Source organism: Bombyx mori, chromosome 24 (assembly GCF_030269925.1).
Source record: "Bombyx mori chromosome 24, ASM3026992v2".
Lineage (NCBI taxonomy): Eukaryota > Metazoa > Arthropoda > Insecta > Lepidoptera > Bombycidae > Bombyx > Bombyx mori.
In genome coordinates this window covers 17,143,078-17,164,493 of record NC_085130.1, presented here as the reverse complement: position 1 = coordinate 17,164,493, position 21,416 = coordinate 17,143,078, and the positions used below count along the sequence as shown (strand labels likewise).

Genomic DNA, 21,416 nt, shown 5'->3' with positions numbered 1-21,416 from the left:
GAATAAAAACTTAACGATAGCTTATAAAGATTTTGAATAGTGGAAAAAACCTAAAATACATATAATTTTAATGATATCAATTGTCTCATTCTCGTGTTGTTTTAGCTAAGCGCCTTTCTTCTTAAATTATTTAACATCATGTTCAACTTAAACAATAGATGGCGGAAAAGTGTACAGTACTATTCTTTCATTTTTTGGATCTTATATCTCTTTCTAAATGTCAAAACCAGTCACAACAAAGAATGGGGTCAATGATTTCTCCTAAGGTCACTAACATTGTCAATTTTATTAATGAACATATTAAGTTATCTTGAATTTTAAATTGTAATTTATATGCGAATTTAGCCATCATTGAGCTGTTCAACATTGACTTCATTTCTCTAGTTACAAATACAAATTATATTTAAATCGATCGACTTTTAAATTCGAGTCAAGAACGACACTAGCGAAGCGCCATGGCGCGATCGCCAATTGTTATTTGAATATCGAAATGAAAAAACATGGACTTTTTCGTCGTGCACGCGTGACGTACTAGAAAAAGTATATTTGTAAAAAAAATCATGGACGAGGAGGAGTTTGTAGGTTGCATCAGCTGCATGGGAACTAGTGATCTGTACGACCTATTTGCTGTTTATGAAGAAAATGTCGAAACCTACGCTAGTTTGCTTGAAACCTGTTTCGGAATTAAGGTACAAAAAAGTTATTGGCTCTGATTCGTTCTAACACCTCTTTAAGTATTTATTCAGAAGTTAGGATTTTAACGAAATTACATTAATCGGTTGTATTTTAACAATGACGATTTAAAAATCGGCGCCAGATTATTAACAATTCGAGTTTTTAACACAGACATTATTATTATAATCCAACCGTAATTGATCATTACGAATGTTACGAATTTGGTCGGCTTATTTCGTACATTCTAGTATGTGATCCTAGCTCTAGAAATTACTATTCCTACACGTATTGAGCACTAAATTTGGTCCGTATTTTGAACCCTCTTGTTTTGATAGTCCCGTCACAAAGATGGCTTGCATTTTTTTTTAATTAGTCAATGAATGACCTGACGGCTGACCTGATGTTAGTGGTTACCAGAGGCCATAGACCTCACAAACTGAATGTGCACCTTGGAAGTCTCAATCGTACTGGTTGGATCATTCTTCAAACCGGACTCTAAGACTCTTTCGCGACAGAAATAACCATTGTATCCGTAACAAAAAAATATCGACAGGTGAAAGACTATTTGGTTTAAGCGACGTTTTGGAAACATTACAGAAGACCCCAACTAAAGTTTAAAATTTGGAAAAATATTAACAAAAAAACTTCTTCATTCGAATAGAGAAAACATAATTGAAGTTCAATTAAAAACATCGAACTGTTGATGCTACCAAATAATATGGACTTTTAATCACAAAAAAAAAATGTATATCGCGTATTAAGCGAAATGTCGCTTAAACCAAATAGCCTTTCACCCCTCGATATATTGCATACTGTTTTCCATACTATATATTATAGACAATGGCGGATCCGGGGGGGGGGGTCATGGGGGTCATGACCACCCCCTGAGCTGGTTCCAGGACTTAGGTGGACCACTAATTGAATATAATGATTTTATTTATATATTTTGTCACCATACAGATTTTATGTAACTACATACCTTCAATATTTAATTAATTTAATATAATAATATAATAACTTTGTATAATGGCAAACGTTTGGGAACGAACGCATCTAAATTTGACTATGTGACCCCCTCCTGGCGCCAAAGCTGGATCCGCCCTTGATTATAGACTATTTCTCGTAGCGGAACTACTTAGTAGCGCCATCTAGCAGGGAGTAGAATTAATATTAAAGAGCTTCAATCTTCTCTTTTTCATTAGTATCGGAAAACTTACTAGATCAACTTCGACTAAGAATATCAAGTTTTATTAAAAAAAAAAAACTGTCTCTGGAATTGACCTTTGAGCTAGTGGTAAAATAATCAAGGTCATTATCTACCAGACATGGGAGGTGAGGTGTGTGTAGTCTTCCGATGACCTTCGTTTAGCCCACTGAGTTTCTCGTCGGATTTTCTCAGTGAGTCTCGAATCCGATCTGATGGTAGATTCTGCGAAGCACTGCTCTTGCTATGGCTAGAGTAAGCTTATTGAGCCCATAAACTCACCTACTTGTTCGGGCATTGCTGAAATAGCCCCCTAAGCTACCAGGGAATAGGTAGGAAAAAAAAGACCTTAAATAGAGAGGCTCTAGACTAGTTCATCAAACCTACCTACTGGTGGTAGGACCTCTTGTGAGTCCGCACGGGTAGGTACCACCACCCCGCCTATTTCTGCCGTGAAGCAGTAATGCGTTTCGGTTTGAAGGGCGGGGTAGCCGTTGTAATTATACTGAGACCTTAGAACTTATATCTCAAGGTAGGTGGCGCATTTACGTCGTAGATGTCTATGGGTTCCAGTAACCACTTACACCAGGTGGGCTGTGAGATCGTTCACCGATCTAAGCAATAAATAAAAAAAACCTTATTGGTCCTTTCCTCCTCCCAAGCTCTCCTAGGGCTGACCCGCTAATTCCTCCAATCCAGGTACCGATTCACATCAGATACATATGCTATGAGTGTGTCGAAAGCCTAGAAAAGTGTGCGACCCTCAAAGAACAGACGGAAAAGAATCTGGCTGTGCTACAGAATATCAGAGGTGAGCTTGATTTGAGGCCAAAAGTCCAGAGTCCTTTAGCGCAATGGGTCGCGGAGCTGATGAGGCTCAACAAAGCCGCCTCGAGATATTAATTGAAGTCGTAATCACTACTATTAAGCCCAATGAGTTTCTCGCCGGATCTTCTCAGTGGGTCGCGTTTCTGATTCGGTGGTAGATTCTGCGAAGCACGGCTCTTGCTAGGGCCAGTGTTAGCAACGTCGTCAGGTTTGAGCCCCGTGAGCTCACCTACTTGTTAGGTTACGTTGACATAGCTTCGCAAAGCTATTATTAGCTTAGGTTAAAAAATATATACCTAAGTACTAATAATAGTAAGCATCATTGTCTCGTCCATAGCACGCTAATGCTCCCAATGCAATTGTACCAATCCGTATTAGCACATTTGTGGAAGGATATCACGTGTGGAGTCACCCATAGTCATTCTGCCGCAATTTAAGTCGTCGTGACTTAAAGGCTAAGACGTCCGGTGCATTCGTATGTAGCGATGCACCGGTGTTCGAATCTCGCAGGCGGGTACCGATTTTTCTGATTAAATACGTACTTAAGAAATGTTCACGACTGACTTCCACGGTGAAGGAATAACATCGTGTAATAAAAATGAAACCCGCAAAATTATAATTTGCGTAATTACTACTGGGAGGACCTCTTGTGAGTCCGCACGGGCAGGTACCACTACCCCGCTTATTTCTGCCGTGAAGCAGTAATGCATTTCGGTTTGATGGGTGGGGCAGCCGTTGTAACTAACTATACTGAGACCTAGAATTTATATCTTAAAGTGGGTGGCGAATTTACATTGTAGATGTCTATGGGCTCCAGTAACCACTTAACACCAAGTGGGCTGAGACTAACATACATAACCAGAGACTAACATACATTCTTATATATCGGAGTCACCGAGTAATTAATTCATAAAGCAAGGTGATGGTAGCAGACGTCTCATCTAAATCATTCGACAGTGCAATTATTTGGATATAGCCTGCTGTAGTAAGAAATATAGTCTCTAATAGCCTTTTCGATTTGTGAACAGACGAGGAATATCTGGACGAATCAATACTCGAAGAGGCTGAATCTTCGAACAATTTCCACCGAAATGACATGAAAGAATTTGACGGTAACGTAACCTATGCTTTCTGTATTGGGGCGTGTAATGATCCCACTGAGTTTGGTTCGAAGCCCTGCTGATTTCTATACAGGGTCGAATTTGGAGGTCTGGAGGCCTCGGGGCAACAGAGGAGCGCAAGCCCCCCCTCCGCAAATTGATGAATTGAATGATGAATGATCCAAATAAAATGAACAATTTTTTTTCAGTCGAAGGCTTCACAATAAATAAATAATTTGTTGTGAAGCCACATAGACTCTCTTAGTTGTTAAATACAAACATACATAAATATAATCGGAGACAAGAATTATCTGAAATGAAATTTTGGTATTAACGTTAAGCAAAACAGCGAAAGAATAGCGAAGGAGAAGGAAGTGTTTACTTGTCGGAATTTGAAAGGTTTTTGTTCCAAAGTCTCTATTGTGGGGGCCCTTCGATTGTGAAGGCCCCGGTTGCCCTCCCCTAAATCCGACCCTGTTTCTGTACCGATTTTGCGTTGCTGGTCAAAGGGCAGAGTGCCTTTAATCCAATGAGCCGTCCGAGCAAGCGGCAACCATTGCTCATGTTCACCCTTAATACTAGAAGCAGAGTCAAGGCGTAATATGCCGCTCAGGGCGAGAGTAATGAAGTGGCTTTACGAAAATACCTAGGGGACTTTGACACGTTAAGAATCTTCAAAAATACCTCTGATAGCTTATCGAGAATGAGCGTGATTATTTAAAAAGCGGTTTTCTTCACTAGACTTGGATTCTGATCAAATTGAGGCCTTAGATGGGACGATGTTCACGGAATGCACCATTTGCGGTGTGACAGTCAGAGATCCGGACGATCATAAGAACAGGTGAGAGGGTGTTTCGTTGGTGTCGCAATACTGGTGGTAGGACCTCTTGTGTCCGCGCGGGTAGGTACCACCGCCTTGCCTATTTTTTCCGTGAAGCAGTAATGCGTTTCGGTGTGAAGGGTGGGGCAGCTGTTATAACTGTACCGAGACCTTAGAACTTATATCTCAAGGTGGGTGGCGCATTTACATTGTAGATGTCTATGGGCTCCAGTAACCACTTAACACCAGGTGGGCTGTGAGCTCGTTCACCCATCTAAGCAATAAAAAATAAAAAAGATTTGTAGCCTGCATTATCCATATTCTGCTATTGAAAGACATGGAGCAAGTTAGGTATTTACGCTGCGGTCTATGAGTTTCTATATAGCTGAATAACAATAAAAATCGCTGGAAAAATCCTTTTTTTTTTTAATAAATATTTGCCTATTTCCGCCGTCATGTGTGCCGCCTTATAGGGTGGAATAACCATTGCTGACTCAAACGTCGCACATCCTAAAGTCTTATATTCGTAATTACTGGTGGTAGGACATCTTGGGAGCCCATACGGGTAGGTACCAGCGTCCTGCCTATTTCTATCGTGAAGCAGTAATTCGGTTTGAAGTTGAAGGGCAGAGGACAGCCGTTTTACCATAAAACTGAGACCTTAGAACTCATGTATCAAGTTGTGTCGGTGGTTAATGTCGTATGTGCTCTAGTAACCACTTAATATGTCCTTTAAAACAATATAATGGCAATATAAGCGCGAAATTAAAACGTAAAAATTTGTTTTAATTGGGCATATACATACCTCGCGAATACCAAAGAATATAAAAAAGGATTACCTTGTTAGGCAAAGGAGCATACGGCTTGAAAGTAAGTGGTTACGGTCAGGCACAGCCAAGTCACTGCTTACGATTGAGTAATCTCTGCGAGCCTGGTTTGAAGAAGGACATGTCATAGTGCTCAGGAAAAACCGTGGAGGGGAGTTCATTCCAAAGCTGGATGGTACGTGGCAAAAAAGATCTTTAGAAACGCACTGTCGATGAACGCAGCGGTTCCAGATAATATGGATGAACTCTGCTCTGGTAGTGGCAGGTATGATGGTAAAAATGAAAAGAGGGGTTAATCTCGAATAATTCCTCAGAGCATTTCCCATGGAGGACTATTATAATACTATTTCTATAATGTTTATTTTGCGTTGGACTCCAGATGCCACAGTCTGAAGTCAGAAATCGAAGGACGGAAATACTCTTGTCATTTTTGCGATAACGTTTATATCAGCAAGAAAGCGTGCTTTACACATTTGAGAATGAAACACGGATGTGAGTATGATAATGCTGAATTAGCCCACTGAGTTTCTCGCCGGATCTTCTCAGTGGGTCGCGTTTCCGATCCGGTGGTAGATTCTGCGAAGCACTGCTCTTGCTAGGGTCAGTGTGAGCAACACTCCAGTTTGTGCCCCGTGAGTTCACCTACATATTGGGCGAAGCTGAAATAGCCTCTCAAGGTTATCAACATAGATAGGAAATAAAAAACTGAATTCGGTTCGCTCTTTGTTTATCGTTTGGTCTGTAATGGGTTCTGTAGGCGAACGAATTGTTCCGTGTCAAATTTGTATGGAGTTGGAATATTTGCTGCTAGAGGCGCTGTTCCAACTCCATACAAATTTTGTTTTCGAGCCCAATTAAGCAAAAAATTATTTATACCTATGTAATAGTAATAATAAACACGCATAGATGCAGATACTCACACATACACAATACAACATGCATGCGCGCACACGCCCACATATACACACACTCACACACACACACACACACACACACACACACACACACACACACACACACATCCAAATACACACACATTCACACACGCACACACACTTAAAATGACCTTCTTAAAATATAACACCTAATGATCTCTCAACACTAGTCCGCAGCATCTGTTCACGACTTAACCTAACCTAATCTATTCTTAAGAAGGAGGGAGCCTGGAGATCAGTAATACAGGTCTTTGAACCTAGTACAGACTTCAGCTCTTTCAAAGGCTTACAAAATAAATTATAAGGTTAATTTATTTCCATTTGAATTTGTATGTACCTTGTACCTTTAAGAGAGAAGTAAGTGAATTATTATTATTATATATATTTATTCATTAATTACAAACGTCATTAATTACAAACAAAGTTGACTTAACTTTTACGCTATCGAGTACGTTAAAAAACTCGCATTAAGCACGCCGAATGACAAACACATCGTTCGCAATACGTGCTTGTTTTACCCTACACTGTGACTCTGAAACTTTTAAATCCTATTTGAAACACGTCTACTGAAGCATACTATTTCCTTCCCGCTTTGATTTAATGAGAAATGAGTCTCTATGTCGAGGGGTGAAAGGCTGTTTGGTTTAAGCAACATTTCGCTTAACACCCGACATTTTAGTTTGGTGCTAATCGCAGCTCGGTGTGCTTAGTGCGAGTTTTTTAACGTTCTCGATTCTCGAACAGCGCCCCTAGCGGCAAACGTAGGTAAACGTAGGGGCGTTGTTCGAATTCCATATAAATTTGAGTTAACTTTTACGCGATCGAGAAGTTAAAAAACTCGCAGTAAGCAATACGTCAAGTTTGTTGGTCAGAGGCTATTTGTGGTACAGCGGTGTTAGGGGTTGCCGGTCTCATACATTTGTAGCCATTCCGTTATGACCACGGGTTTACTAGACAGCGCTAGGGTAATGATTACACACGTCACTGCATGGATTAGAGACGCCTTTGTGATGAAGAGCGTCACTTTGCTAGAATCTGGTTGATTAATCGCTTCAGCGCAATGGACGGTCGCTTGGCAGGGGCTTGGCGTGTAAAATTAACATAGTAAATCGGTTCCAAAATGAAAGGGAAATTAGCTCATCTCGTCTAGACTATAAGGCTTCCAATACTTTACAAAACTTAAGTTTCTTAAGTTTTATGAAGTAATTTGATTGAGAATATAAACGTACCAAAATTTATATCATTATTTGCTCGTTTAGTTAGATAAGTCTTGTTAAAACAGTAAAGTGTCCTTAATGTTTCCCTAAAGGGGTTATAGTTTATATTTTCGTGCACATTTCCTTGAATAGTGAAGCTATGCAACGACCAGACTCCGAAATTTGTCGTAAGGGAACGCAAGAAGTGTCACCTCTGCAGTAGGGACTTCAGTCAGAAGCAGATCCTCAACAAACACCTGATGAAGGCTCACGGGATCGAGGTAAGCAACTGATGTAGTGCTAGCTATGGCGTGTGTAGTTTCAGAATTTAACGAGCATTTTGCTGTACTCAAGGCTCCAGTGGAAGAACCAAATCAGAATTGAGAAGCATTTAAAAATGGGTTCACTGATATTGGGTTTACATGGTTTGTGGTGGTGGCGAGAGATGGGTTGCGTGCCCAGTGCCGTTTAGTCTTCGATTCCGTTGTCCTATGCATAATTATTATTATTATTTGTTTCGTACTGAAACAGATTTTTCGTGTTTCTGTATTTTTATTAATATCGAGTATTAGGCAATACATCTTCAAGACAACACAAATCTTAACCTAGGTACAGTAAGGTTCGATCTCGCCTGTAGACGGCCGACTAGCCAACCAGAAGCTTGCTGAGCAACCCCTCCAAGCATACGGGCAGAGATCGCCGTCGTATAGTAACTTAGCACACGCGTTCCGCGGCAGACATTCTTTATTAAAAAACAACAAAAATTACCCAACGCAAGTCACGCGTAACCATTAGAACCAGCGACAATTGTTCATCGTGTACCAGTCAAGGGACAGACGGTCCCACCTCCGGAAACGACGCTGAGCCCAGGGAGCGCGAGGCAGTGGAAGGAAGGTGAACCGGTAAGTCTTCAGACTTATTTCGTTCCTTACTGTACATATTTTTTTTGGTCCATTCGAACCGAATTGCATAGCGTGACCTTGTGTTGTCTTGAGTTGTATTCATTTTTAATTTGTAATAAAATAAAATTCACGATAACCGCCATTAACTCGCGCTGCTCCGTAGCCATCATGGCGGATATCGAACAAGATTTGTTTGAACGCGAAATAATTCTTGACGATATCAAACGTACATTACAAGTTGCTCAAATTAATGAACAACAATTTAGATCTCGTGTTGTAGACCTAACTTCTCAACACAGAAAGTTCTCAAAGTTACAATCGAAAATTGAAAAGCTTCTAATCAAATCAAAATGTTTCGATAAAGATGAACAGCTTAAAATTCGTGGTGATTTTAATGATTGTTACTACGCCATAATTGCTCATATGAATAGTTTGAAAAAATCGGATGAAGAGAGTAGACGGATGAGTATTTTAAATTCTTCGTTCAATGCTCATAGCGGTGGTTGCGCAACCAAACTACCCACTTTGCCTATGCCGTGTTTCAACGGGGAACCTACCGAGTGGCCCCCCTTTTAAGATTTATTTCGTTCGTTAGTGCACGACAGTGATGCCTTCACCAACACGGAGAAATTCCGTTACTTACTTTTAACTTTAAAAAATGAGCCGTATAATTTAATAAAGTCACTACCGATAACAGAGGACAACTACTTTGTGGCTTTGAACATTTTAATTTCTCGGTATGATAATAAACGGGTGATCGCAGTGAAACATATCGACAAAATACTCGATATCGAACCTTGTTCCGAAAGAAACATTCTTACTTTGCGTAATTTACTGAACGTATATCAAGAAAATATAAAAGCGTTGGAAGTTATGTCATTGCCTACGAAAAAATGGAGTTTTTTATTATTGAACATCCTACTGCGTAAAATACCACCATCAATACGTAAGAGGTTCGAGTTATCTCTAATACAACCATGCGATATTCCAGACATTGACACGTTAATAAACTTCTTAGAACGTGAGTTATCTGCATGCCAGTTTTCAAACTCAAATTCAGTTAGTTTAAATACAAATGATAAAATGGTCGCACATGGGGGTAGTTCTCGAACATTACCGCAAAATGCATCGCGTGTTGTTTCTAAGTCAAGCGAAGCCACCTTAGGTACGCGACGTTCATTTGCCGCTAGCGTCATTCATGACGTTCCCTTAAGAAATAAAAACACGAAGAACAATATATGTTTATGTTGTGAGGCTCAGCATACGTTAAATAAATGCAGCAAATTTCTAAATTTATCTCCGCGTGATAGATATTCTTTCATTCAAAATAAAAACGTTTGTTTTAATTGTTTAAATGTCGGTCATGATGTGAAACAATGCAAGTCCAATTTTGTGTGTCGCTCGTGTCAAAAAAGACATCACACTTTGCTTCATTTTGATTCTCATCGTTTGTCGGTTACAGTAAATAGTGGTATGACAGAAAGTAGTTCTGCATCTCTCTCGCGCAACGAGTCATCTCAATCTGACGTAGCCGCTCAACACGTCATGACCGCGGTGAATCACACACAGTCTACTGCATCGTATGTTCGGGATACAGTTTTGTTAGCCACAGCGCTCATCCATGTATGTGTGACTCCGCGTATTAAACACATCGTTCGATGTATTGTAGATAGTGGTAGTCAGGCGACATTTATCACAGAAGCTTGCGCGCAGCGTTTAAATTTGGCGCGTAAATACACTAACGTTCCGGTGTTCGGTGTGGGTGATAGTAAGCCTGTATACCCGAATGGCTGCGTAACGTTTTGCGTTACCCCTCGTAATGGGGATCAGCCTTCGATCCCGGTTGAAGCATTAATTTTACCAAAGATTGTTTTACAAAATATGCCAAGTGTTTCTTTACCTTTCACGGAATGGCCTCATATACAGAATATTACATTAGCTGATCCCAACTTTCATAGTCCACAACCAGTGGAAATGCTTTTAGGTGCGGACATACTGTCCCAAATATTATTAGGCAATGTGATTACGGGACCACCTGGTTCGCCGATAGCTATAAATAGTATCTTCGGTTATCTATTGTTAGGTAGTCTTTCTTTCAATCACAATTCTTCCCCTGTTACTACAGGAATACAAGTTTATCATTCAAGTTTTAGCTCATCCTACGATGACATGGAACTAACAAAATTTTGGGAATTGGAGTCGTTGCCTGAAAGGAAAGGGTTCACTCCAGATGAAACTTTGTGCGAATCGTTATTTGTTAGCTCACATACTCGTGACAAAACCGGACGATACATAGTCCCCCTTCCGCTTAGACCGGATTCCCCGTCCTTAGGTGAATCCCGGAGTATAGCTTTAGCTAGATTAAATAAATTAGAATATCGTTTAGAACGTAATCCTTTGTTAAAAATGAATTATCACACGTGTTTAAAAGAATACGATGATCTTGACCACATGGAGTTAGTTAACACTCCATCCCTGGTCCCGGACAATTCGTATTACATACCGCACCACTGCGTGGTCAAAGAATCGAGTACTACTACTCGAACGCGCGTTGTTTTTGATACAGGTTGCAAAACTTCCAATGGAAAGTCTTTGAATGACATATTGTTAGTCGGTCCTAAATTGCATCAAGACATAGTCGATGTTTTACTAAAATTTAGATTAAATTCTATTGCTTTCACGGCAGATATAAAACAAATGTACCGAAACATTTTAATACGCGAGTCGGATCGCGATTTTCAACGGATCTTATGGCGGTCATCATTAAATGAACCCGTACGCGACTATCGACTCCGAACAGTTACTTTCGGCATTAGTTCTTCACCATATTTAGCACTACGCACGATACGACAACTAGCTGTCGATGAGCAGACGCGGTTCCCGTTAGCCTCCGAGGTCCTGAGGGACCAAGTGTTTGTTGATGACGTGGTCACGGGAGAAAGTGACGAGTCACGTGCTTTAGTTTTACAACAACAATTAATTGGTATTTGTCAATCAGCGGGATTCGAACTGCGAAAGTGGTGCAGCAACTCGCCCGCGATACTCGCGGCAGTTCAGACGCCAAGTCTTCACGGTGAGCGGCAGGACAACATATCCTTCGCTTCCATGGAAAATGATATGCAAATCAAAGTCCTCGGTCTGCAGTGGAACCCAAAGCTTGACGTTTTTTCATTTTCTGTTCAAGTACGAACCGATAAAATAACAAAACGTGCGATTCTTTCTCAAATAGCGAAAATTTATGATCCCATGGGTTGGCTCGCTCCTGTCACTTTATATGCCAAACATTTAATACAATTATTATGGTTATCAAAAGTTGGCTGGGACGACCCACTGCCCGTGAATATAGCAAACGCGTGGTCGACCTTTATCAATGAGTTACCACTCTTATCGCAATTAGAAATTCCACGTTATGTTTTGCCAAATACATATGCTGTCCAAATTCATGGGTTTTCGGACGCATCCGAGAAAGCATATGCTGCTAGCATTTACCTACGTCTTACGAACTTACAACATAATGTTAGATGCTTTCTTTTAATTGCAAAAACTCGCGTGGCGCCTATCAAACCGGTTTTGACGATACCACGCTTAGAGTTATGTGCGGCGGTATTATTGTCTCAGCTGTGTGAGAGGGTGCTATGTATTTATAAAGATCGTGTGAACTGCCAAGATATATACGCATGGTCAGATTCTTCTATTGTGTTAGCGTGGCTTCGATCACCACCTCATGCATGGAAAACTTTCGTGTCTAATCGAACGAGCGAGATACTCTCACGACTTCCAGCAAGGTGCTGGCGTCACGTTCCATCTGAGGATAACCCAGCAGATGCTCCATCTCGTGGGATGCTTCCTCAAACATTTCTAAATAATGAAAGGTGGTTTAATGGCCCGCCCTGGCTTGCCCGAGAGCCGTCTTACTGGCCCACGAACAAAAACATTCCTAATACTACGGAGGAAAGACGTAATTTAACAGTAATGCTGAATTCAGTAATAACACAACCGGAGGACGTGGAATACATATCACGCTTTTCCACGTTAGGTAAACTCGTTAGAATTACAGCTCGAATATTTCGTTTTTACAATAATTGTAAGCGAATAAAAAAATCCTATCCTGATTTTATTACGGTGTCCGAGTATGAGTTTTCTTTAATGAAATTAATTCACAGAGTTCAGTTATTTTATTTTTATGAGGACATAAAAAATATTTCACAGGGAAAATATCCTTCAAATAAACTCAGACGTTTAAATCCCTTTCTTGACAAAGACAATAATTTACGAGTAGGAGGACGACTTCACAAGTCGATTTTGAATTTTGATTCTAAGCACCAGTTGATTCTACCTAAAAAACATCATTTAACTTTTTTAATAATCGATAACGCTCATATCACAAATTTGCATGCCGGATCTCAATCTGTTCAACACATTTTATTTCAAAGATTCTGGATCTTATCCAGTCGCAATAAATGGTTTCAAAATCGCGGACCACTCATACGTGAAGGCACCATTGTCGTGGTACGCGACGATAATCTTCCTCCGTTACACTGGAGACTGGCTTGCGTACGCGCTCTTCATCCCGGGTCTGACAACGTTACTCGTATAGTAACTGTTCAAATCGGTAAAACCTTCGTTAAACGTGCAGTAGTCAAACTTTGTCCACTTCCAATAAACTAACTTTTTTATTATTATTATGTCACTCATTGTTTTTTCTTTTATTTTTGTTAGTACTTTTAATTTTCACACATACGTGGTTGAGTTATTGAGAGTTTAAATTCCTTCATAAGTAGTGTTAAAACAATTTCATTATTTTAAGGTGAGCGGCATGTTTCGTACTGAAACAGATTTTTCGTGTTTCTGTATTTTTATTAATATCGAGTATTAGGCAATACATCTTCAAGACAACACAAATCTTAACCTAGGTACAGTAAGGTTCGATCTCGCCTGTAGACGGCCGACTAGCCAACCAGAAGCTTGCTGAGCAACCCCTCCAAGCATACGGGCAGAGATCGCCGTCGTATAGTAACTTAGCACACGCGTTCCGCGGCAGACATTCTTTATTAAAAAACAACAAAAATTACCCAACGCAAGTCACGCGTAACCATTAGAACCAGCGACAATTGTTCATCGTGTACCAGTCAAGGGACAGACGGTCCCACCTCCGGAAACGACGCTGAGCCCAGGGAGCGCGAGGCAGTGGAAGGAAGGTGAACCGGTAAGTCTTCAGACTTATTTCGTTCCTTACTGTACATTATTATTAAATTCATTTATTGCAGATAAAATATTAATCCAGTTAGTAACAGCGATTTCTTAAAAAATGTAGTAGTAATTGCTAGTAAAGTTAAAGTAAGAAAACAAAAGAAAAGGATAACATACATGGTTTTATATTCAGGGTGGGTCATTGAAACGATTGATCACTTCACACAAACATGATTCTTTATTTTGTCTTAATGGTGTTAATCTTAATTAAAATATAAACGTCTTGCTTCTTCAGAGTTACACCGCGTCTGTCCGCCGTAGCGTCCGGCAACTACCCTCTTCTCGCTTAAAAAATAATACTATGTGTTCCGCATTCATTCACCGTCTTGCTTACTTCCTAACACGATATCTCCTATCTCTCTCATTCAGTCATGCTCCTTAACTGTCATTCATCCATAACGTTCCGTTCCTACATACATACACTATTAATACAATTAAAATAGTTTACCATTACGAGCAAAATTTGTGGACTTCTCTGCAATGATTGAGAAAAGGTCCACCTAATTCTCGAAAAAATAATACCCACAATGCACAGATCAAAGACGATTTCCTCCAGACAAAACAAAAGAGTGATGTTTTTATTTTGTAATATACGTTTGAAGCCTTAATATAACTAGATCAGTCTAATTGGCTGGGTTTGTTGTGGGTCCTCGTCTCACGTATCAAGGGTGGATGAATTACTTGTGATTCTGACACCTAAAAGGCTATGGCACCTCTAGCCTGTTTACATAATCAAGAACTAATCTTCGAGCTTTCGCGACTAGCTGACGTAATTAAAGCTCGTTTTTGATATATCCGTTTTGTTGTTTTGCGTCGTCACCTTATCCTCAGTGTGCTTAGTGCGAGTTTTTTAACGTTTTCGATAGCGTCAAAGTTAATTCAAATTTGTATGGAGTTGGAACATATTCCTTTCGTTTACCGGCACTAAACTAAACTACACCCGCTACAGTTGTTATCATTTAAAACGCATTACTGCTTCGCGGCAGAATTAGGCAGGGCGGTGGTACCCACCCGTGCGGGTTCCTAACACGCCCTCCCGCCTGTAGACATTTGCAGCTCGACTCCATACAAATTTGAGTTAACTTTTACGCTATCGAGAACGTTAAAAAAAACGCACTAAGCACACGGGTAGTGTCTTTTAACATTATCACCCTACATAATATACACGCTGTATAGTTCTATAGGTAGAAAAACGTAAAGCCTTTATTTGTCCGCTGTGCGACGAGAGAGTGAGCTACGGGTCGAATTTCAGTGCGCATTTATTGCACGTGCACAGAGTACACGAACACGTTGAGCAACTAGAGTTCCACGATATGGACGGTGAGTTATCTGTGCTGAACTGGATTGCTAGACCATAGAATATTTAAAAAAAAGTTGTCAAATTTTTGGCGGGAACGCGAACAGTTTGCCTTTTATTTGCAATAAGGAGTTTCGAACAGGCTTAGTCCGGTATTTGCGGTAGGCAGCGGCTTGGCTCTGCCCCGGGCATTGCTGAAGTCCATGGGCGACGGTAACCACTCACCATCAGGTGGGCCGTATGCTCGTCTGCCTACAAGGGCAATAAAAAAAAAGATTTTGAAGATTTCTCAAATACGTGGCTCATTTGAAAATAATTGCAAATATATTCCTCGAGCGCTGTGACATGTCCTTCAAACAAGAGTTGCGGAGAGTGGTCAGCCTTAGACAACGGTTGTGCCATTGCTGATGTCCATAGTGATATAGCGATAATATAAGTAATAATAGACAGGGTCGCAAGCTCGTCTGCCTAAAAGCCAATAAAATACAGCATCACAGCTACGTTTCCGTCGATTAAGGGGGAAGGAATAAAGGACGTCCTTTGAACTCGCACAGATACGGCCTACCGCGCTGCGTATTACTGCCGTGAACCAGTAAAACCGGAGTTTGAAATTTGGGGCAGCCGTTGTACTTAACCGGTCCTGAAAGTGGATCGGGCCATTGTCATTGTGATTTATGGACATCACAAGTGCACGGGCATTCTGATAGCACAAGATTTATTAGAATTCCCAATCTAAGTTAGAAACTAATGAAGAAACCAGGCATCTGTCCACATCCTCCCTTAAGCGCCAAGATTGATATTTCAGACTTTATGATCTACAAAAGCGCAATACAGGAAGAAACCAAATATAGGTTCAGGAAGACGACCGCCAGCAAACAGACGATTGAGGGGATCAGGTCGCACTACATGTGCAGTCAGTCTGGAGTTTATGTTTACCAGGTATTTTGATAGTTTGGAAGACGTAGCGTGAGCATATCCTCCCGATCCACTAACGATGCTTTTAGGTACCTCAAGCACCGGTTATCGATTAATGATTAAATTAACCCACAGACACAGCCCACTGAGTTTCTCGCCGGATCTTCTCAGTGGGTCGCGTTTCCGATCCGGTGGTAGATTCTGCGAAGCACGGCTCTTGCTAGGGTTCGTGTTAGCAACGGAGTCAGGTTTGAGCCCCGTGAGCTCACCTACTAGTTAAGGTTACGCTGAAATAGCCTCTCAAGGCTATCAGCATAGGTAGGAAAAAAAGTGAGGATATGCATTATTTCGCTAGTTCCGGTGCATAAGGAAGGACGTGGCTTCGATTTGGATCGTGGTCTCACATCAGGCTGACTTTTCTGTGACGAACAGGCTTAGTTCGCTCTTTGCTGTGTAATATCTATATATGTATATATTTAAAGGTATATATCTATATGTAAAGATATGTATCTGTCTCTGGTTACGCCATGACACAGGGCACACCGGCTTAGGGATGCTGACTCAGGGTTGGGGATGAGCTCGTCCATTCATTTAAGCAAAAAGCAGTCAAATACGACAGCTAGTATTAATAGCAGACGTTTAAAACTGCGGGTAATTACTGGTGGTAGGACCTCTTGTGAGTCCGCACGGCCAGGCACCACCACCCCGCCTATTTCTGCCGTGAAACAGTAATGCGTTTCGGTTTAAAGGGTGGGGCAGCCGTTGTAACTATACTGAGACCTTAGAATTTATATCTCAAGGTGGGTGGCGCATATACGTTGTACATGTTTATGGGCTCCAGTAACAACTTAACAACCAGGTGGGCTGTGAGCTCGTCCACCCATTTAAGCAATAAAAAAAAAACTGCGAGTATATCTCGTGTCCAGGGTAAGGGGAAGAGGCCGGCACCAGAGCGCCAGATATACAAGACCGGGAAGGCGTGTCCGGCCCACATGATCGTCACGGAGACGACGGACCGGGTGCTGGTCACGTTTTACAAGACCCACGTGGGTCACGGCCGTTAGTTGAGACAGTTTTATGTTCACTATTGACTTCCATGAAGGAATAACATCGTGTAAAAAAAAATTAAACCCGCAAAATTATAATTTGCGTAATTACCGGTGGTAGGACCTCTTGAGAGTCCACGGGGGTAGGTACCACCGCCCTGCCTATTTCTGCCGTGAAGCAGTAATGCGTTTCGGTTTGAAGGGTGGGGCAGCCGTTGTAACTATACTGAGATCTTAGAACTTATATCTTAAGGTGGGTGGCGCATTTACGTTGTAGATGTCTATGGGCTCCAGTATCCACTTAACACCAGATGGGCTGTGAGCTCGTCCATCCATCTAAAGTTATGGCTTGATCTGCCTATGTCTCGCCATAGTGATCTAGGTCAAGACATTTTAGGGCGAAACGAAGGCCAGTGTTATTGGAACCGTCATTGGATCATGATGCGTCTGCAGATGGTCAAGTTGATCGGGCGTCTTGAGGTTTTAGAAGTCATTCGTATTGCTCATGTCCATAGTGGTAGCGACGGTGAGCATTGACCATCAAGGGGACCGCAGTAAAAAAAGTTTAAGACGTGCGATGTCCAATAGAATAATTGAGCTTATTGTTTTTCTCTAAAATATCTCGACTAGGATCACCAGTAGGAAGTAATTTTAAAAATTTATATTGGCTTGCTATTTGTTTAGTTTTAGAGTGGGTTAGAGGTAAAGAGTACTATGTGCCACTATGTGGATAGGGTATAGCGCTAGTGTAGTATGCGGAAACATGAATATAGCAGTTAGAGTGTAGTGTGCTGGGTTGAAAGTTTTTATATTTTTCGTAATTCGTGTAGTTAAAAAATACGCAGCATTTAAAATCTTAACTATTTAATTTATTACTATTTACGTAGGAAGTGTTTCCTTCTTAATTTAGTATCCTACTCTAATAGTTTATGGTGCTGTTTTTAAAATCCTTCCATTTGCTTCTGTGGCGCCACCTTAATTGGCTTCCTTTTAGCGGACACTTTAATACACCGAAATGGTGCTCCTTACTTCTAGATAGTGCGTAGAATATCGTAATGCATAGAATAGGTGCATGGGGCTACGCCACCTTGGCCTCTTTCCTTCCACTCCTGTGGGTGCTGAGTAGTTTTTCGAAACCGTCGTCCTTCTTCCTCGTAACGTGACCATCTCGAAAATCCTACGTAGGCAAGTGGTGGAAAGTCTTATGGAAACGCCTAGTTCTTCCAGGATTGATTCCAAAGTTGGTTCGATGTGCCGTCGCAGGAATTCGCAGCATCTCAAATAGGCTACTTTTAACTTTTCTGATTAAGAAAACGCTAAAAGTGCCGAAATCGCTACTGGTTGCAAACCAACGGTCTCTGGCCCGTACTACTAGAATATGGAGAATAAAAACTAGTAAAGTAATATGCTTTAAATTTTGCGAGTAGTACTTAGAAGATATTTTAGATCAGTGGTGCGCAAACTAAGGGTCGCGTCCCCTTTGGGGGTCGTTAAAAGTTTGTTGGGGGTCGTTATTTTTCAAATTTCGGACTAACTAAGGGATCTCCAAATTTTTTTTCCATTGAAGGGATCCTAGTCGAAAAAAGTTGCGCGTCACTGTTCTAGATAGTTCTCCTGTTTCTAAATGGCCAATTAGTGCGACCCATCGTCTCCCAGCCTCCGTTTATTCCCTCCCACTATAGCCTGTCCGTATTTTGAGCCCCGAGAGCCGAAGAAGCCGAAGCCGGACTGCTCCTCGGCCGAATCGTCGATGCACGAAATGGAGCCGAAGGCCGAAAACGAGGCCGACGAGATGGCCGAAACCGAAGCGTTGATATGCGACGCTTGCGGGATGGCCTTCTACGCGATCGACAAGTTCAGGGGCCACATCGCGACGCACGGCCTCGAGATGTACTCGTGTCAATATTGCGACGATGTGAGTGCGAAATTTTATCCACAGACAGCCCGCTGAGTTTCTCGCCGGATCTCCTCAGTGGGTCGCGTTTCCGACCCGGTGGTAGATTCTGCGTAGCACGGCTCTTGCTAGGGTTCCTATACATACCCGATCCTGTAGACCGAATGGTAAACAGTCGACGTCGCCCTAAACACGTCATTACGGATCCTCCCGATCCATTAACGGTGCTTTTAGGTACCATAAGCACCGGTCACCGTCCTCGTTGAACCCGTCGCTTGCGACGAAGGGCTCGGCGAGCGAATTAACCCACAGACACAGCCCACCGAGTTTCTCGCCGGATCTTCCACTAACCAACCCAATTGATTTCGGTTTCAAATATACTGGCTTCATCTCATTTCGCGTTAAAGTAGAAGGGTACTTAGCTGTCGAGACTCATCATGTGTTAAGTGGTTGCCGGAGCCTTACCCGGACAAAGTTAATGCCGCTATCCGACTTGGGACATTAGTTATTATGCCTTTTAATTCAAAACGCATTACTGCGTCGTCGTGGCCTAAAGGATAAGACGTCCGGTGCATTCGTGTGTAGCGATGCACCGGTGTTCGAATCCCGCAGGCGGATACCAATTTTTCTAATGAAATACGTACTTAACAAATGTTCACGATTGACTTGCGCTGTGAAGGAATAACATCATGTAATAAAAATCAAACCCGCAAAATTATAACTTGCGTAATTACTGGTGGTAGGACCTCTTGTGAGTCCGCACGGGTAGGTACCACCACCCTGCTTATTTCTGCCGTAAAGCAGTAATGCGTTTCGGTTTGAAGGGCGGGGCAGCCGTTGTAATTATACTAAGACATTAGCACTCATATCCCAATGTAGGTGGCGGATTTACGTTGTAAATGTCTATGGACTCTGATCCTATTATTCAAAAAAACGTTTTCAAAATTGTAAAAATCTCTCAGAAAATTTCCATATTGTTTTTCTGACGTGTCATTGACTTATTTTTGAGCATTAGCATTTATTTGCAGGATTTTCAGAATCTAGAATCTTGGTCGGATCACATACGATTGGAGCACAACATCAATATATTTTAGTTTAAATAATGTAGATAGACATAGACAAATTATAGGTTAAGTTGAGGAGTTATTAATTTTGTTAAAATAAAGGATTGATTGTTTTCTTCATTTTAGTTTTATTTGTTGTAATTGCCTTCCACAGTGATAATAAATAAGACTTGTTACTGTTGATAGGATCAGTTGTGAGTCCGCGCGGGTAGGTACCACCACCCTGCCTATTTCTGCCGTGAAGCAGTAATGCGTTTCGGTTTGAAGGGCGGGGCAGCCGTTGTAACTATACTGAGGCTTTAGAACTTTATCTCAAGGTGGGTGGCGCGTCTACGTTGTAGTCGTCTATGGGATCCGTTAACCACTTAACACCAGGTGGGCTGTGAGCTCGTCTACCCATCTAAGCAATAAAAAAAAACCTCACTCTTCCAATGAATTCCATTTATTGAATTTCAAGCGTACAACAATAACAAAAAAGAATCTCTTCTTCTAAAATAATTCTTTGTTGAATGTAATTCCGTAATTATTATATTAGTCAGAGTATCAGAAAATATCATTTGGCTTAAAGGTCAAAGAATCCTAAAATACGAAAAAGTCAATTTTTTTTATTTGGCAAGTAGTATAAAACTTTCAAATCAGAGCTTTATTTAAGGCAGAGCTAAGGCAGTTTTAAGCTTACATCTCTAGCACGTCAACGTGGAAACTTAAACTTTTAGTATACTGCTAGTTTTCCAATTACAGAGCATAATGCGACTCAGTGACGCACAATGCCGAATTATGCTGAAGCTTAATTGGAACGTGAATTAGTTTTCAAATGCATCAGCAGAGTGCGCTAAGTTAGCACAGTTTTAATTAACATTGATTATTTCTAAGAAACTACGACGAAACGAAAGCCTTACCATTTTTTTCAACATTAAATAATATTACGAACGATAATATAAACAAAATTTATCACTGGTGGTAGGACCTCTTGGGAGTCCGCACGGGTAGGTACCACCACCCCGCCTATTTCCGCCGTGAAGCAGTAATGCGTTTCGGTTCGAAGGGTGGGGTAGCCGTTGTAACTATACTGAGACCTTAGAATTTATATCTCATGGTGGGTGGCGCATTTACGTTGTAGATGTCTATGGGCTCCAGTAACCACTTAACACCAGGTGGGCTGTGAGCTCGTCCACCCATCTAAGCAATAAAAAAAAAAAAATAAAAAAAAAAATTCGATCGATGCCAACTTAAAGAAAAAATACTTGTCAATTTTCTGTCACTGAGTCGGTATCGATTGCGAGTATCTCGCGAGAGCAGTACTTTTGAGAGTGCTCGATTGTGCGAAGCGTTGCTGTAGTTGGAACATTCAACGTTGGGCATTATGCCGTATAATGCGCTCTAGTGCTGTAATTGGAAAACTACCACTGTAACCGTCGTGTAAAGCGGTCTGTCTCAAAGGCGTATTTATTTCTAAAATAAGA

At 41.2% G+C, this 21,416-nt stretch overlaps 1 protein-coding gene across 2 annotated transcripts; it reads left to right on the top strand.

Annotated features, from left to right (window-relative positions):
• Window positions 1-263: 263 nt before the first annotated feature.
• Window positions 264-20,073, top strand: LOC119630809 (zinc finger protein 26). Of its 2 annotated transcripts, XM_038021333.2 has the most exons (11): window positions 264-689; window positions 2,579-2,690; window positions 3,736-3,819; window positions 4,549-4,648; window positions 5,834-5,946; window positions 7,739-7,866; window positions 14,922-15,057; window positions 15,840-15,973; window positions 16,876-17,008; window positions 18,678-18,910; window positions 19,918-20,073. In XM_038021333.2, the coding sequence occupies exons 1-11, from the start codon at window positions 561-563 to the stop codon at window positions 19,981-19,983; spliced, it is 1,368 nt and encodes a 455-aa protein (XP_037877261.1). In that variant the 5' UTR covers window positions 264-560; the 3' UTR covers window positions 19,984-20,073. The 2 variants fall into 2 exon arrangements, 1 of the variants encoding a protein (XP_037877261.1); XR_009976567.1 differs by lacking the exons at window positions 264-689; window positions 2,579-2,690; window positions 3,736-3,819; ... (5 more) ...; window positions 18,678-18,910; window positions 19,918-20,073 and adding an exon at window positions 7,874-13,693 and having other exon boundaries at window positions 14,922-15,048.
• The last annotated feature ends 1,343 nt before the right edge of the window (window positions 20,074-21,416 follow it).

Excerpts from the sequence above, each read along its gene's own strand:
- LOC119630809 (XM_038021333.2), top strand. The coding sequence starts at position 561 with ATGGACGAGGAGGAGTTTGTAGGTTGCATCAGCTGCATGGGAACTAGT. Across the intron at positions 7,867-14,921 it reads TGAAGGCTCACGGGATCGAG|GTAGAAAAACGTAAAGCCTT; the intron begins GTAAGCAACTGA and ends ATAGTTCTATAG. Across the intron at positions 18,911-19,917 it reads CGTGTCAATATTGCGACGAT|GATTTTCAGAATCTAGAATC; the intron begins GTGAGTGCGAAA and ends ATTTATTTGCAG.